Here is a 14,531-nt window from a genome sequence, read left to right as displayed (position 1 = left end):
TATTTACAGGAATGACATTAATTTCCTAGCCAAATTTGTTTAGATGTGTCAGCAGATATTGCTTTATAGGAGTCTGATATCATAGTCTGTCATCTTAACTTTCCTTATCTTTTAATTGATCCGACTAAGATCATAATACTGAGACTGAAGTAATGTTACTTACTTTAAGTAAGTAAGTTCAATTAATGGGCACATTTAAAATCAGCTGGCTTTGCCCAATGTGCTGTTAAATAATAAGGACATCATCACAGTAACCATGTTGTTGTTACTGGTTTTATTTTTGTTATTTTTGTTTTGTTTTCCATATTTATTTTTCTTGAGAATATCACTTTGTGGCATTTTTGTGTAAGCTGAGTTGAAGTTAATGGAGTGTATTTTACAGTTTTACTTGCTTGCATTTTAGCCTGTGTGTTTAGTAAATGTGGATATTTGTTTAAAGATTCACTTTACCTGAATTCATGTGATGTATTTGAGGTGTGCATGCTGGGTATTGTAGTGAGTGAACACTGATGGACAAAAATCCACAAACAATACAAAATAGAGAATATTGAACAGATGAGACTGAGGGCTGCAGTGGTGCACTTTAGAAAACTAAATAGCACAATTAACATATTAAATGTTAGTTTTAGGCTGAAATTCCACTTTAAAATTTGGTAGGTAGGCTATAAAATAACAAGGCTACTCAACTCTGCTGCATTGCAGTATGGTAATCTTTAGTGCAGTGATCACTTATACAATCAAATAAGCCTATATGGCCAACTCTTCATAGGATTAAATTAGCTTCAGGACCTGCCAGGCCTGCCTGTTTTGCTCTGTTACCTTTACCCACACCACAGCAACACTAGTTTTCAAACAACAGTTCCAGATTGTCTGTTTTGAAAACAATCTCATTTGTGATCCATTATGCTGGTGAAACTATCATCAAATATATTTGAATACCAGTCACTCATTTGCTGTCTCCCCTCAGTCCCCAAAATCTAGACCTGCACAACTACTACCACACCGAGAACGATGACGAAAACCCGTTCATCTGCTCTCAGCCACGAGAAAATGGAATGCGCCAGTGCAGCTCCATCCCCACACTGCACGAGGAGGGCCTGCAGTGTGGCCTGGACATAGCAGCCTACAACAGCACAGACAACACCACCTGTGTGAACTGGAACCAGTACTACACCAACTGTTCTGCTGGAGATGTCAACCCCTTCAAGGGAGCAATCAACTTTGATAACATTGGCTATGCCTGGATCGCCATCTTCCAGGTGAGTTTTATTCATGGACGTCGATTGGTATTAATGACTTGAGCCCTGTTTGAGCTGGATTAGTGTTACATGGGGAACTACAGTAATTTAAGGGACCCCCAACAAGATTGTTCTGTGTTTTTAATCCATCATAAATCTGAATTGTCTAAGAAGTTAGACAAGTCACAACCCCATAACTCACTTTTGAATTAGATGATGTATATTTAAGAGAGTAGTACATAGGAGAGCAACGCACAATCTAACGTGGGGTAAAATGTAACAGAGATATTTTATGTAGTTGAACAGGTTTAAGTAGAATGTGCTTTTAGCCATCTTCTTGTGTTCCCATAGCAACCTCACCTGTGAATTCTGACAGCAATCTGACTGATATTTCTCAAGATTCTCCCTGAATACTGGTTTTGAACCATTAAATAGTACTTTTCTTTTAATCTTGTACATTTTTAAATTACTGTGTCTGTAAGTCACAGAATTCACACCTGTATTATTTTAATCACCCTCTGGGTGGCTGTAAAATAGCACCATTCTGAAGGATGTAAATCACAGTGAGAGTTGGCCTGGTGAGAATATGGCCTCCACACAGTGGGGTTAGTTGTATTACAGTGTTACAATTAAGCCAGCCAAAGAAAACCATGAGGGATGTCCATATCCCCCTAAAATGAATTCAAAACAACTAATTAGAATTCATTAATTTTCAAATATTTACATTTTTATGCTCTTGTATCCAGTGGGCAAAAATAAACTTGCCACATTTGACACAGCTTTTTTGTGCATATATTTTAATGTCTTTAGGTTAGAAAGCTTGTCTGGTTTAAGCAACACAGAACTGTAATGAATTAATTGTGTTTACATTGACTTACCAGACTGTTCTAGTTAGTGACTGTTATAACTAGCCCCTCTGTGTATTACAATAAACCCCACCTATGGGGTTGATCTATGAGGCCAGCTTGGTTGAGCAAGATGCTAACAAGGCTCCTGCATAAATTGACATAAGCCAGAGCCCACCCACCTGTCAAGACAATCCTACCCTCAGTAATAGCCCTATTGGAATTTACCTTAATGGGCTGCAATAACAAAACCATGTTGTTATTGTTATTGTTTTGTTGGAAATTACATTATGAAGATCGTTACTTTATCCTGTACGAATCAGCCAGTCCCTCACAAATTACATTATAGAACCTCTACTGGTAAAGCTGATCTAGCTGTAATAGTGCTTAACTTGCAGAAGTCCTAGTAGACACAATGCCCACACCAGGCAGTTTCCTATGACTATGAATTCAGCAATGACAAAAGGTGTGACTGCAGTACTGTTAAAACTTTGCACACCTTTCACGGCCCTGTCATTGTGCTCACCGATATCCAACTTTCAGTGTTCTCCTGCTCTGACACTTCATTCTGTATTCAAACAGTGAGTCCAAGGACTGTGTCTTGGGATTTTAGCAGCTGAAGATGATGACAGAGTTCAGCTGTCCCTGTTAACTTTGTATAGCCTTTTATCTCAGAGCAACGATAAAGTTTTTAATTTTTCAGCATATTACAGTATGCTCCCCTGATCTTAATCTTAAATTCAAGTCACACAAAGTGCAGTACACGTCTCAGTCGGGATGCTTGTCACATTTTAGGAATGAATCAAAATAGAAATCTATTAAATATTTAGAAAGCTGCCATGTCCTGAAGACGGGCAGGGATTGAAGGCTTAATCTTCCGTTTGCAAGTCGCCAATACCGTGGCCTGGGTGCTAGACACCTAATTTACTGGCTCTAAAATGAATTAGCTGTCCGACAGCTCCTCGTCCTGCTAGGGCGCTCGATAGTAACCTGAAATTGCAGAGGTGTTGCTCTCCTTCAACTGTGTGAGGAGTGACAAATGGGACAGAGAGAGCAGAGGGTGATTTGGCACCAGGATGTTCCTCAGAGCCTGCAGGCCTTTCAGGTCCTGCTTTGAAATCTCACCTCTTCTTAATGATGACTGTTTGGATCAGAAACAACAGCTGCACTGGGCAATTAATTTTGCAACTAAGTGTTTTTGCTTGTAAAACACTGTATATCATTAGAATAGGTGCACATTATCATAAATCCAGTAAAAAGTAACAAGAATTTCTTATTTTCAAAAATGGAGTTGATCTTTTAGGCTAGTTTATAGTACATTTGATTCCAGATGTCTCCTGGATGCCTCCAGCCATTGCATGGATTTGTTAAATTGTGCCAGAAACACACTTTAATTAATATGATGAAACACTGATATGATGAACACTAAACTAGATATTGGATAATAAATACAAATTATACTGTACTGCCACAAGGAGAGTTTGGAAATGGTCAATCAATCAATCAATCAATGAGTCAGTCAGTCAGTCAGTCAGTCAGTCAGTCAATCGTCCAGTATTTAAAGTCAGAGTATATTGACGGTGACCCTAATTTGCAATGTGGCCAATGATTAGAACAGAGAACAAGGGATTAAAAACAGTAATAAGCATTGAATTAAAAAGAACATAAGGGTGGGTAAATAAATAAATAAATAAGGAATCACAAGTTTATTTTTATAAGTAAGCAAATATTAGGGGTGCGGGAAAAACTCTTCTTTGATGATTCTTAGATGCACAAATGTCAAAAATCGATTTTCTAAATATTTAATTTATAACGTAACGTTGACGGAACACAAAAGGCGGAATTTGGAAGTGGGTAAGCGCAGCGCCCGGACAGTCTGTGGCGGCACATAACAAAAACACAAGTGGATGAGCGAGAAATCCGACCGGCTCCCTCTGCATTAAAGCCAGGTTAGATCAGGAGTCACAACACAAATGTTAATAAGAGCCGTTTTGTCCTTTCAACAAAGTCAAACCACCTTGGGAGCCGCAACATTTAATGTCCAGTATGTCTTAATGTCGTAGTATGGGCTAAAAATATAAACAAGAGCGCAGATTTACTTTGCTCTACTTTAAGCTTCAGCTATAGCAGCTTTCCTTCCATCTCCGCCAGAAAACCTTTTTTCAAAACTAGAAGAGTTTCTTGTAAAATGTCTCAGCATCCGGCTGTTTTACCAAGCTGAGGTCGCTTCTCATTCGCCAGCTTCTCGTTGTAATTTTCCCGTTTCACCTTAAATTCTGCCTTAGGCGCCGAATGTAACTGCTGCACCATTTAAGGTGGAACGGGAAAATTCGAAAGAGAAGCGAGTTCATTTTCGCAACTTTTTTTTTAACTCTCGTTGCAGATTTAACCAACCGCGCTGCTTATAAATGCGAATAAGTCCTCCAAATGCAAATGTTCGTCTTAATCTCTGTTTTTATCGCAGATGAGTGGCAGCAGCGTCTCTGAATGAGAGCCGTCTAGTTCACTTGCCACATCACTTCCATTTGATTTATTAATAAAAGATATTTTAGATATTTAAAGCAAAGTATTTGTAATGATCCGTTATGCATTTACATTATGGATCGTTACAAATACTTTGCTTTAAACCTACCAAGTCCTCAGACAGTAGGAAGATAGAGATCCTGTATAGAGAAAAAAGATGCATCGAGATTCCCACCCCTAATATATATATATATATTAAAAAAATAAGATGTGTATATATATATATATATATATATATCTATATATATATATATATGTATATATCTTAACAAATAGCTTAACAAACAATTAGATGACTACAGTATCATTTTCTTTACCATATTTGATTTGTCAGCATTGTATAAGTTAGTATTTCATATAAATTAGGAATATATCCAGTGATTCCAATCTTTCAAATGGCTGTACATACAATAGCATCGCTAGAGAGCTGAAGTATCTCTCTATTCCTTACATTTTACTCTTCAATTTTGTCTTTCCCCTGCAGGTCATCACTCTGGAGGGCTGGGTGGACATCATGTACTTCGTGATGGATGCGCATTCGTTTTACAACTTCATCTACTTCATCCTCCTGATCATAGTAAGAGGCTCTTGGCTCTTACCTGTCTTGACCTGAGCAGATCACATGTAAAGACAGGGATGTTCTCCTGTTATCCAGCGCTCTGCTCTTTTAGACAGGATGTAGCGCCGCGCTGCCCGGCCGCCGTGATTCAGAGGCTTAGCCAGACTCCAACCTAGTTAGAGGAGAATTATCTCTTCAGGCTTACACTTTTAAATGGCAAAAAGTTATTTCAGAAGAAATAAAGTTGTACAGGGAGTATGTGCTCAGGGTATTGACGGTTTTATGTGTCCAAGGCGTTTAGCTGTAATGTAATAGATGCAATGCTGATTGCTCAGTCTCATCCCAAACTATTTAACTCTTCAATTCTGAGGCCACTAAGAGATGCAGTCAAGTATAAGTAGTGGCAATCATGTTACACAGCTTTAGTGTTATGAGCTTTTGATTGCTTTGTATTAAGTATTAACTGTATAATATTGTGTTCATGTCACAAGGCCTTATTTAAAAACCTGAACAAAGCACTTCTTACGATTCTTTCAATTCTTTTGCTGTGTTGTATTGAAACTACTAATAAAATCATGTTTTCATATTCCACTTCGCATTTTGGTAATCACCTAAACTGTAGACTTATTATTAGTTATTAAACGTACTGTTTAATAACTACTAGAAATTAGTTTGTAACTTATTTGATGTATAAATTGATTTCTAAGTTATATATTTATTAGATTGAGAAATCAACCTATCCATACTCTGCACACATCTTTCATAGCGACTGCCGCTGGGTTGCACAAACTTTTCAGATGATTTGTTATATACTATTTAACCTAATGAGACATTTTTTCATTAGGATCTAAAGATTTGTGGTGTTTGTCTCCATTGCTGCTTGCAGCTTGCTTTTGAGTTGCTCAAGGCAATACGTTGTTGCACTTTCTGTTTTTACCAAAATGTCAAGATATATGTTATGAGTCTGACAAGGAAAATATTGTCAGCATATCCCACAGAGTAAATGCAGCTGTGTGACAATAGCTAGTGGTGTAGACTATGATCTTAACTCTTTAGCTGGCTGGCTCACATGTGTATGACTCATCCATAGCAAAACAATATGCAGAGCGGCACGGTGGTGGCGTGGGTAGCACTGTCGCCTTACAGCAAGAAGGGCCTGGGTTTGATTCCTGGCCTTGCGACCAGGGTCCTTTCTGTGTGGAGTTTGCATGTTCCCCCCGTGTCTGTGTGGGTTTCCTCCCACAGTCCAAAGATATGTAGTCAAGCCAATTGGACACACTAAATTGCCCCTAGGTGTGCGTGTGAATGTATGTGACTGGCCTGCAATGGACTGGCGACCTGTCCAGGGTGTCTCCTGCCTTCTGCCCAACGACCGCTGGGATAGGCTCCAGCTCCCCTCTTGACCCAGAAGGTTAAGTGCGTTAAAAAATGTGTGTGCGCATTCAGTGCATTAAGTATAATAACATATATTACATATAATGTAATAGATTGAAAAAACACTCAGTGATGCTTAGTGTATACTTCATTATATGATCATAAATACACATTCCTTCTTTTCAGGGAGCAAATATGATTCTGAGCACATACTGAGACCCATACTGCATTCATTACTGATCCCTTAAAACCTTCAACCTTTAAAAAGCATTCATGACAAACAAAAGCAGTGCTAATGGAGGACATTTCACATTCCCATACATTCATAAAATACTCACTAATATTTCATGAGGTGATAATCCTGAAGCTGTGACAATGGAATTTTACTGTAATATTACAGCACAATTCAAAAATGCTTCAGGAACAGTTCATATAAGGGTAGGTATTGCAATTTGCTTAGACTGTGTATCAGTCATGAATGTTTTATAGCTGTAAATACTTTTAATAATAAGTACAACGTTCAACAGTTGAGTAGGGTTATATCATGCTTTCATTTTATTTTTATTCCCTGAATAGATTTTAATGTATTTATGATCATTATTATGAAGTATACACTAAGCATTACTGAGGTTTTAATTCATTACATGATATGTGTACTACCCATCAGTGAATATATTTAATGAATGTTTGAAAATGATTATGTAATCATATTGGAGTCTTACTGCGCTGTTTATGAATATGCCATGAATGATTTATGTACTTGTAGTACATGTAAAGTGTTATTTAAAAAACATTATTTTGTGACAGAAAAACAACTTTGAATGCTTGCATTGTGGCAAAAAAAAGAGTTTTGTCTCTAGAATTTCTTATTAGGTTGAATAGAATTTTTGTCAGCATTCTATGATGCTTGTCCAACCTCCCAGTGGAAACTGGAAGTGGGCGGAGCTTGTATAGGTCAGCTAAAGTATGGGCTCATGCAACAGCTGTTGAATTCTATGCAGCTAAAAAAAGGTATCCTACCTTTCTTTCTCTAGGTGGGCTCCTTCTTCATGATCAACCTGTGTCTGGTTGTCATAGCTACTCAGTTCTCAGAGACGAAGCAACGCGAGAGTCAGCTGATGAAGGAGCAGAGGGTGCGCTTCATGTCCAATGCCAGCACACTGGCCAGCTTCTCTGAGCCAGGCAGCTGCTATGATGAACTCCTGAAATATTTGGTCTACATTGTGCGGAAGGCTGTCAGGCAGCTGGGTCACCTAACACGGGTGGCTGCACGCCGGGCGGGGCTAAGGGTACTCGCCTCCCCTGCCTTGGAGCCTCAGCACACCAAGAGACGGAGGCAGAAGCAACGTCAGGGGTCCATCCACCACTTGGTGCACCACCACCATCACCACCACCACCACCACTACCACCTTGGCAATGGAAGCGTCCGCAATGAGAGGACCAGAGAAATAGAAACAGGTAATGGTGCAGGCGCTGGCTCGGGACGCCTCACTCTGCCCTCCATCACCCCCCTGCAGGACCCTTCCTTTACATCCTGCTCTGCTGTGCTGGGCCCTAGTAGTGCAGAATCAGTACATAGTGTCTATCACACGGCCTGCCATTTGGAGCCTCTGCGCTGCACCCCCTCACCTGGACCCTCAGCCCTGCAGGCCTACAAAAGGAACTCAGTGCCATTTGCAGCACCGGCACACAAAAACTATCCAACGCTACAGCCCTGCTTGCCTCTGGAGCACCTCAGGCAGAGGAGCCTGGAGCCAGGAGGAGTCAGCTGCACTGCCAGCGTCCTGACTAGCCTCAATATCCCCCCCAATCCCATCAACACCTCTCAGTGTCTGCTGGACACACAAGGACCTGCAGGTAAATGAGTTAAACCAATCTTATTTTTATAAAGAGTTAAGGCTGATTTATACTTCTGCTAAGAACATAAATGTATTTGCATACAAAATGCTAAAACACAGCTACGTTAATGTTATGTTATGTTAAGGCCCAAACCCATTTCACTCCTTGCCCCTACCACGTAGCCCTTAGCCCTCCGTTTTGTGCCTTCATGCCTAGGGGTAGGGTGTCCCGATTTTTGTTGAGATGGAGGGGTGGGGTGAAGTGTTAGGTCTACATGGCACTCCAAGCGGAGGTTTTTGGGAGGCACACTCCAAACGGAGTATTATGAGAAAAAAATGAATTAAGTATTATCTTAGTTCAATGTCAGTTAAAAGTATTATGTCCTTTCCTTCATAACAAGCATGGAAAATCACGAATAGTATGCTAATGTCTTGGTAGCTAGCTTGCTAAATTTCCTGTTCCACCTCAAAATAATCCAGCAGTACTGATGCCTGAAAAGCCAGAATGTAACTGCTGCTCCATTTAAAGTGGAATGGGAAAATTTGAACAAGAAGCTGGAGAATAGCTGACTTCACCTTCACATTACCAAAGAATTAGGGGTGGGCGATAATATCAGCTGAACTTTACCCTCCTCTGCTATCACTGCAGACCAGCAAGGTCGTCTATAGAGCACCACTAGTACCCTGTTCAAAATTTTTATTTAAGGGTTGTCCCATTTTGTAGGGAAAGATTTCAACCACTACCCGTTGTAACTCAGTTCCAAGGTGCAAGGTTACACTCAAAAGCAAGGGGTAGGGTTAAAAATAAGAAATGGGATTGGGCCTAATACTGCTATCCATTCTATCTCTACTACACTGCCGCAATGCAAGTCAGATTGTCATTTCTTGATTTCCTTGTTTCCTCTTTGTTTTCTAAGTTTTGGCTTTCTTCCAAAGCTGCACTTTGTCAGACTTTTTTTTTGTTAAAACTTGAAAGAAGTAGCATCATTAAGTTAGAAGAAAAAGCCCTAACTTTTCGGACTGCATTACATGTTAATGTCACACGCACAGCTTAAAAAAGAAGGTCCGGCTCGATGTTTAGCTCTTAAATGCAATTATACATTAAACATTATACTGATGAAAACATGATGACAACAGTAGATAATTCACTTACATCCTTGGAAGACACGTTTTTCACCAAGTATTAACTGAGCTTGAATACTCCTTCAACACCCTTGCAATCATCAGATTCCTCTGCTCGGGAAAGAGGTCAGAAGCACAACCAGTGTTATAAATTCTTCTTTCGCATGTTGCAAGCAATTAGACCAAAACTCCAAATCCCCAAAACTTACATTGTGCAGCTTTAAAAATAAATTACTGCTATACGCTTCATCTTCATTTTCTAGGTTTTGACTTCTACTGCACACTATAAAAACAAAATGCTGCCATACAGATACTTCTTCTGTGTGTTTTTAATGTTCGACTAAAAGTGACAAGATGTCATTTTTAAGTTTTTTCTTCATTTTTAGTAGATTCTGGTTTTGTAACATGTGACTCTGTCCCTACTGAACACATTAACTGTGTGTTCTGATTTACCCTGAGGTTTGAAACAAACAGCCATTTCTATGTTTCTTCTTTGTATTCTGTGTATTCTGGATTGATTAATAATAGACCACCCTGCTTTACACACTTTAATGTTAAATGCATGTATGTTGACAGATGCCTTTGCCAAGCAGTCCCTGTACATGTTTGCAGGTTTAAAGCAGAAGGAGATGTATAGCTTAAAAAGTGACCTACTAAATTATTGTGTTCCTCTCCAAAAAAACCTAATCTTCTCCCAAATGAATTTCAGGGAAGATCCCACGCAAGTTCTCCAATGCCAACTGCAGCGGCACAAACTTGGATGCTACTTTGGCTTTTGACCCTGAGACCTGCCCTTATTGTACTAAAGCAGCAGGTAATGACTCAGAGGGAACAGAAGCGAATGAGACTGCAGATTCAGACAGCGAGGGTGTGTATGAATTCACCCAGGATGCCCACTATCGGGATAACAGAGACCCCAAAAGAAAGAAGAAGTTTAAGCTAGGGGCTCGAGCAGCGAAGGTGGTGCACTTTTGGAGACTGGTGTGCGACACATTTCGTAAGATCGTGGACAGCAAGTACTTTGGACGAGGAATCATGATCGCCATCCTCATCAACACACTCAGCATGGGCATCGAGTACCACGAGCAGGTTAGTGCCCATTATACTCATCCTATCAAACATTAAAGATACATATGTGCCATAATTACATGTTTTGTGGAAAATTAGGTCAACACATTTTCTACAGAGAGCATACTTAAATGTGGCATTTTTTTTTTGCAAATTTTAATGCAAAATTTCTTTTAATTTGCTCAATTTAACATATTGGAAAAAATAAAACATAAATATAAAATGTGTTATACCTTTTGCACAGGCCATATTTCAGTTTTTTTCCCCCTAATATGTTAAATTCAACACATAGGCAGTAAGGTTTTAAAAACTGTGTCCACTCACTGTCCACTCTATTAGGCTCATCTACCTTGTTGGTCCACCTTGTAGATGCAAAGCCAGAGTTGGTAGCTCATCTGTAGCTGCACAGTTTGTGTTGGTCATCCTCTAGTCCTTCATCAGTGGTCACAGGATGCTGCCCACAGGACGCTGTTGGCTGGATATTTTTGGTTGGTGGACTATTCTCAGTCCAGCAGTGACGCTGAGTTGTTTAAAAACTCCAGCAACACACCAACACACCACCACCACGTCAGTGTCACTGCAGTGCTGAGAATGATCCACCTCACAGTAATACCTACTCTGTGAGGGTCCTGTGGGGCTCCTAACCATTGAAGAACAGGGTAAAAGGGTGCTAACAAAGTAAAGTGGACAAAAAGCATAGGTCAAAGGAGGTGTACATAATTATTATGAGGTACAGTATGCATACATCTGACCTCATATAGTATCTAGGGGTCAAATATAACTTCATAACCTCACACCACTTGAGCATTTCACTCTTTTCTCTGCTCTCTGATGGATGACATGAAGGGAAAAGTGAAAAAAGTGATTGTCTGTGTTCCATGGTGTCCTGCTTATGTGATTTGTGATTGTGATTTGGTGTTTATGTGAGATAGATAGCAGCAGGTAGTTCATCTCTCACCTGCTTAATGGCCTGTGGGCTGACACACTGCCATGAGTTGAAAGGTCCCTCTTTGTTACATGGGAAGTGAGGGACACGTGTGTATGTATTAATCCTTTCACAGTGGAATAACAGTACCAGTGGCTGTAATGTACGACCTATATTTAAAAGTTCCGACAACACAATGGCTCACCCTCTCAAAGTTCCTCTCAGGAACATGATTCACAGCCCAGCTGTCTGTGGCAGCAGCTCAATAACTCTTTCTCCTAGACTAGAGCGAAGCAATGCTCTGATTACTTCCTACCCACTTCGCAAGGGCGTGAGACTTCAAGACTGTAATAGTCTGCACTGTGTCCGCACTGTGATCTCCAAGCATATATAATACTGTGCAAAAGTCAGAGACCACCCTTCATTCATTTCATTTCTGGTCAAAAATGGCCAAAAAAAAACAGAAAACATTCTGTAAACATTCAACAAATAAAATTGCCCAGAAGTCCTCATAACTAAAAAAAAATATCTTAATTTTTGCCCTTTTTTAAAGCTTCCATTCTCTTCAGGAGACTTGCTTTCAGTCTTTCAAAGAAATCTGCAGGGATATTTTTCATCAACATCAAAGTTCAGTTTTAGAAGTTGGTTGCATTTTCTGCTCCTCACAATCCAAAAACACGTTTTTTGGGGATTCTGGGGTTATTAAATCCATAGCTTTTTTGTTTGCTTTGCAAATGTTCTTTTCTTTTTTTCTCAGTACGATGTGACAGCTGCACACCCTTTCAGGCTCATAGTGTTGAGTTGTCTTCTCACAGTGGAGGGATGGACAGAAACAGTAGATTTTTTTCAGATCTAAAGCAAAAGTGGAGCTTGATTTTTTCCTCTTTAAGTGCTGTTTGTCTGATGGTGACAGTTTTTGTGGTCTCCCAGCTCTTGCAAGGCTGTTAGGTGTCTAATTTTCCCTGTATCTTTAGGTCATTTTTGAAGGCCGTGCAAATGTAAGTGAAATATCTTATTTGTAATCTACTCAAATATTTTATGAAAAAACTCAGTTGTACTTAAAGACCATTTTGACTTGCAATGAAATAGATAATTGGTGATCTCTGACTTTTACATAGTACAGTACATCATATCGTTGCAGTAGCACAAACATTTTATATCTCCATTTTTGTCGTTTTTTTGCTTTTTTACATAATTTGAAAACTCCTACCATTTTAGAAATTTTTTGAAGGTACACGATTATGTTCCAGCAATATGCATTTATCATTATTAGAGCTGTAACAATCACTCAATTAATGTGATTAAATAATTAATTCATTAAAATTCACTTACCTGATAAATCATAAGTCATGCTGGGCTTCCTCTTTCTCTCTACATATATATATATATATATATATATATATATATATATATATATATATATATATATACACACACATACTACACGTATGTGTGTGTGTGTGTGTGTGTGTACATACACATTGTATGGCCAAAAGTATGTGGACATCTCTCCTAATTACTGAGCAGTGAATTTAAATGCGGCACTATCATAGGATGCCACCTTTGCCACAAGTCATTTTGTGAAATTTCTGCCCTGGTAGTTCTGTTCCTTTCAACTGTTGGGTGCTATTTTTGTGAAATGGAAGCATTTTACAAAAATAGCACCCAATTCGAACCCTTATTTTTGGTGAAGGGTAGTGTTAATGTTACAGCAAACAAAGACATTTTAGACAATTCTATGCTTCTTACTTTGTGGCAACAGTTTGAAGAAGAGTCTTTCCTGATCCATCATGACTTTCTTCATCATTTGAGCACAGCAGCTGTTCTTTACATCTTGTGAAAATGTTATGGTTAATGAATCAATAGAAATGCTCCACAATTTCTTTAAGAAAAGAGTGAAGAATGTTTTTACCTCATCTTGTGAAGATGTTGTTTTGGAGATATTTTTTCAAATATATATAAACTCTTCCTGTGAAGTATGTTGTGAAGTTTGAGAGGCTATGCTGGTTTGCTATTATACAGTTAAGTCCATTTTTATTGTTTGGCCTCTTTTAAAACTTGACTTAATCGATTAATTATCAAAAACAATTGTCAGATTACTTGATTACTAATGTAACTGATAGTGACAGCCCTAATTGTGCTACATATGCTGTTGGATTGTTAATGTGATTTCAGTTTTGCACGTAGTTCTCTGGTATCTGCACGCTAGTGGCGGTCTCTTTCTCCTTGCCCTTTGTATAACTTTTCCGGAGGGTTGCGGAATTCCAGGCTTTTCACGCATCTTGTGCTCATGTTGTTTACTGTAGAGGGAGTAATTTGGGCCACGCTGGCGGAGGAGCACAAGTGTGAAGGCTGAATTGATGAGAGGGCAGCCGACACACATCTGAAAGTGATCGCGCCGTGTTTACACAGCGTGCTCGCATGCCTCGCAGTCTTCCAGATCCTTCGGGGGGCACGCACCATGCTCCGCAGTGCCCACTCGCTCCTGCTTGAAGTTGCTGCCCAGTGTTTGGACACAAACAGAGAGGAAAATTATCTGCCTTTCGCAGGATATTGCTGCTCTGATGAATGATGAGTTCCATAGTTTTTCCCTACTGTTATGAGCATGGGTGTTTTTCCTCTCGAGCCTGTGAGTTGTTCGGATTCGGGCAAGAAAACATTAATCATAGTCCTGTCTTCTTCAAATTGATGATTCATATTTAACAGGCACTGCTTGTATAAATCCCAGAAGTCACTTCATCCAGCATGTGAACTTTTGAACCTTGCACCATTGTCTACGGGTTTCTTAAGTGGACTGGCGCGTGTTTGTGAGCGAGGGCGTCTTGTTGTTGTTGTGCGAGTGTGCTGGAGCTGAAAGAAAGGCAACGTGAGCTCATGCTCTTCGCTGGCTTTGCTGAGCTGCCATGGCGCTGGCAGTAGCCTGAGGGAACGCTGTGCACACGCACACATGCATGGTGTTCCCCTCCCGCTCAGGATTCGTCCCGCAGACTCCTGGGGAATTCTGGCAGCGCAGGCCGTCTTTATCGAGCGTACCATCTG

The 14,531-nt window shown here is 39.8% G+C and overlaps 1 protein-coding gene across 1 annotated transcript in view; it reads left to right on the top strand.

Annotated features, from left to right (window-relative positions):
• The window catches only part of cacna1g (calcium channel, voltage-dependent, T type, alpha 1G subunit), a 310,514-nt gene that overhangs the window by 165,505 nt on the left and 130,478 nt on the right, over positions 1-14,531 (top strand). The window contains 4 exon segments of the mRNA XM_036572800.1: positions 968-1,259; positions 5,091-5,183; positions 7,574-8,396; positions 10,209-10,588. Coding sequence (XP_036428693.1) covers positions 968-1,259; positions 5,091-5,183; positions 7,574-8,396; positions 10,209-10,588 — 1,588 coding nt within the window.

The sequence above is a fragment of the Colossoma macropomum genome, unplaced genomic scaffold (assembly GCF_904425465.1).
Source record: "Colossoma macropomum unplaced genomic scaffold, Colossoma_macropomum, whole genome shotgun sequence".
NCBI classification, from domain to species: domain Eukaryota; kingdom Metazoa; phylum Chordata; class Actinopteri; order Characiformes; family Serrasalmidae; genus Colossoma; species Colossoma macropomum.
This window is presented reverse-complemented; position numbering and strand designations above follow the sequence as displayed.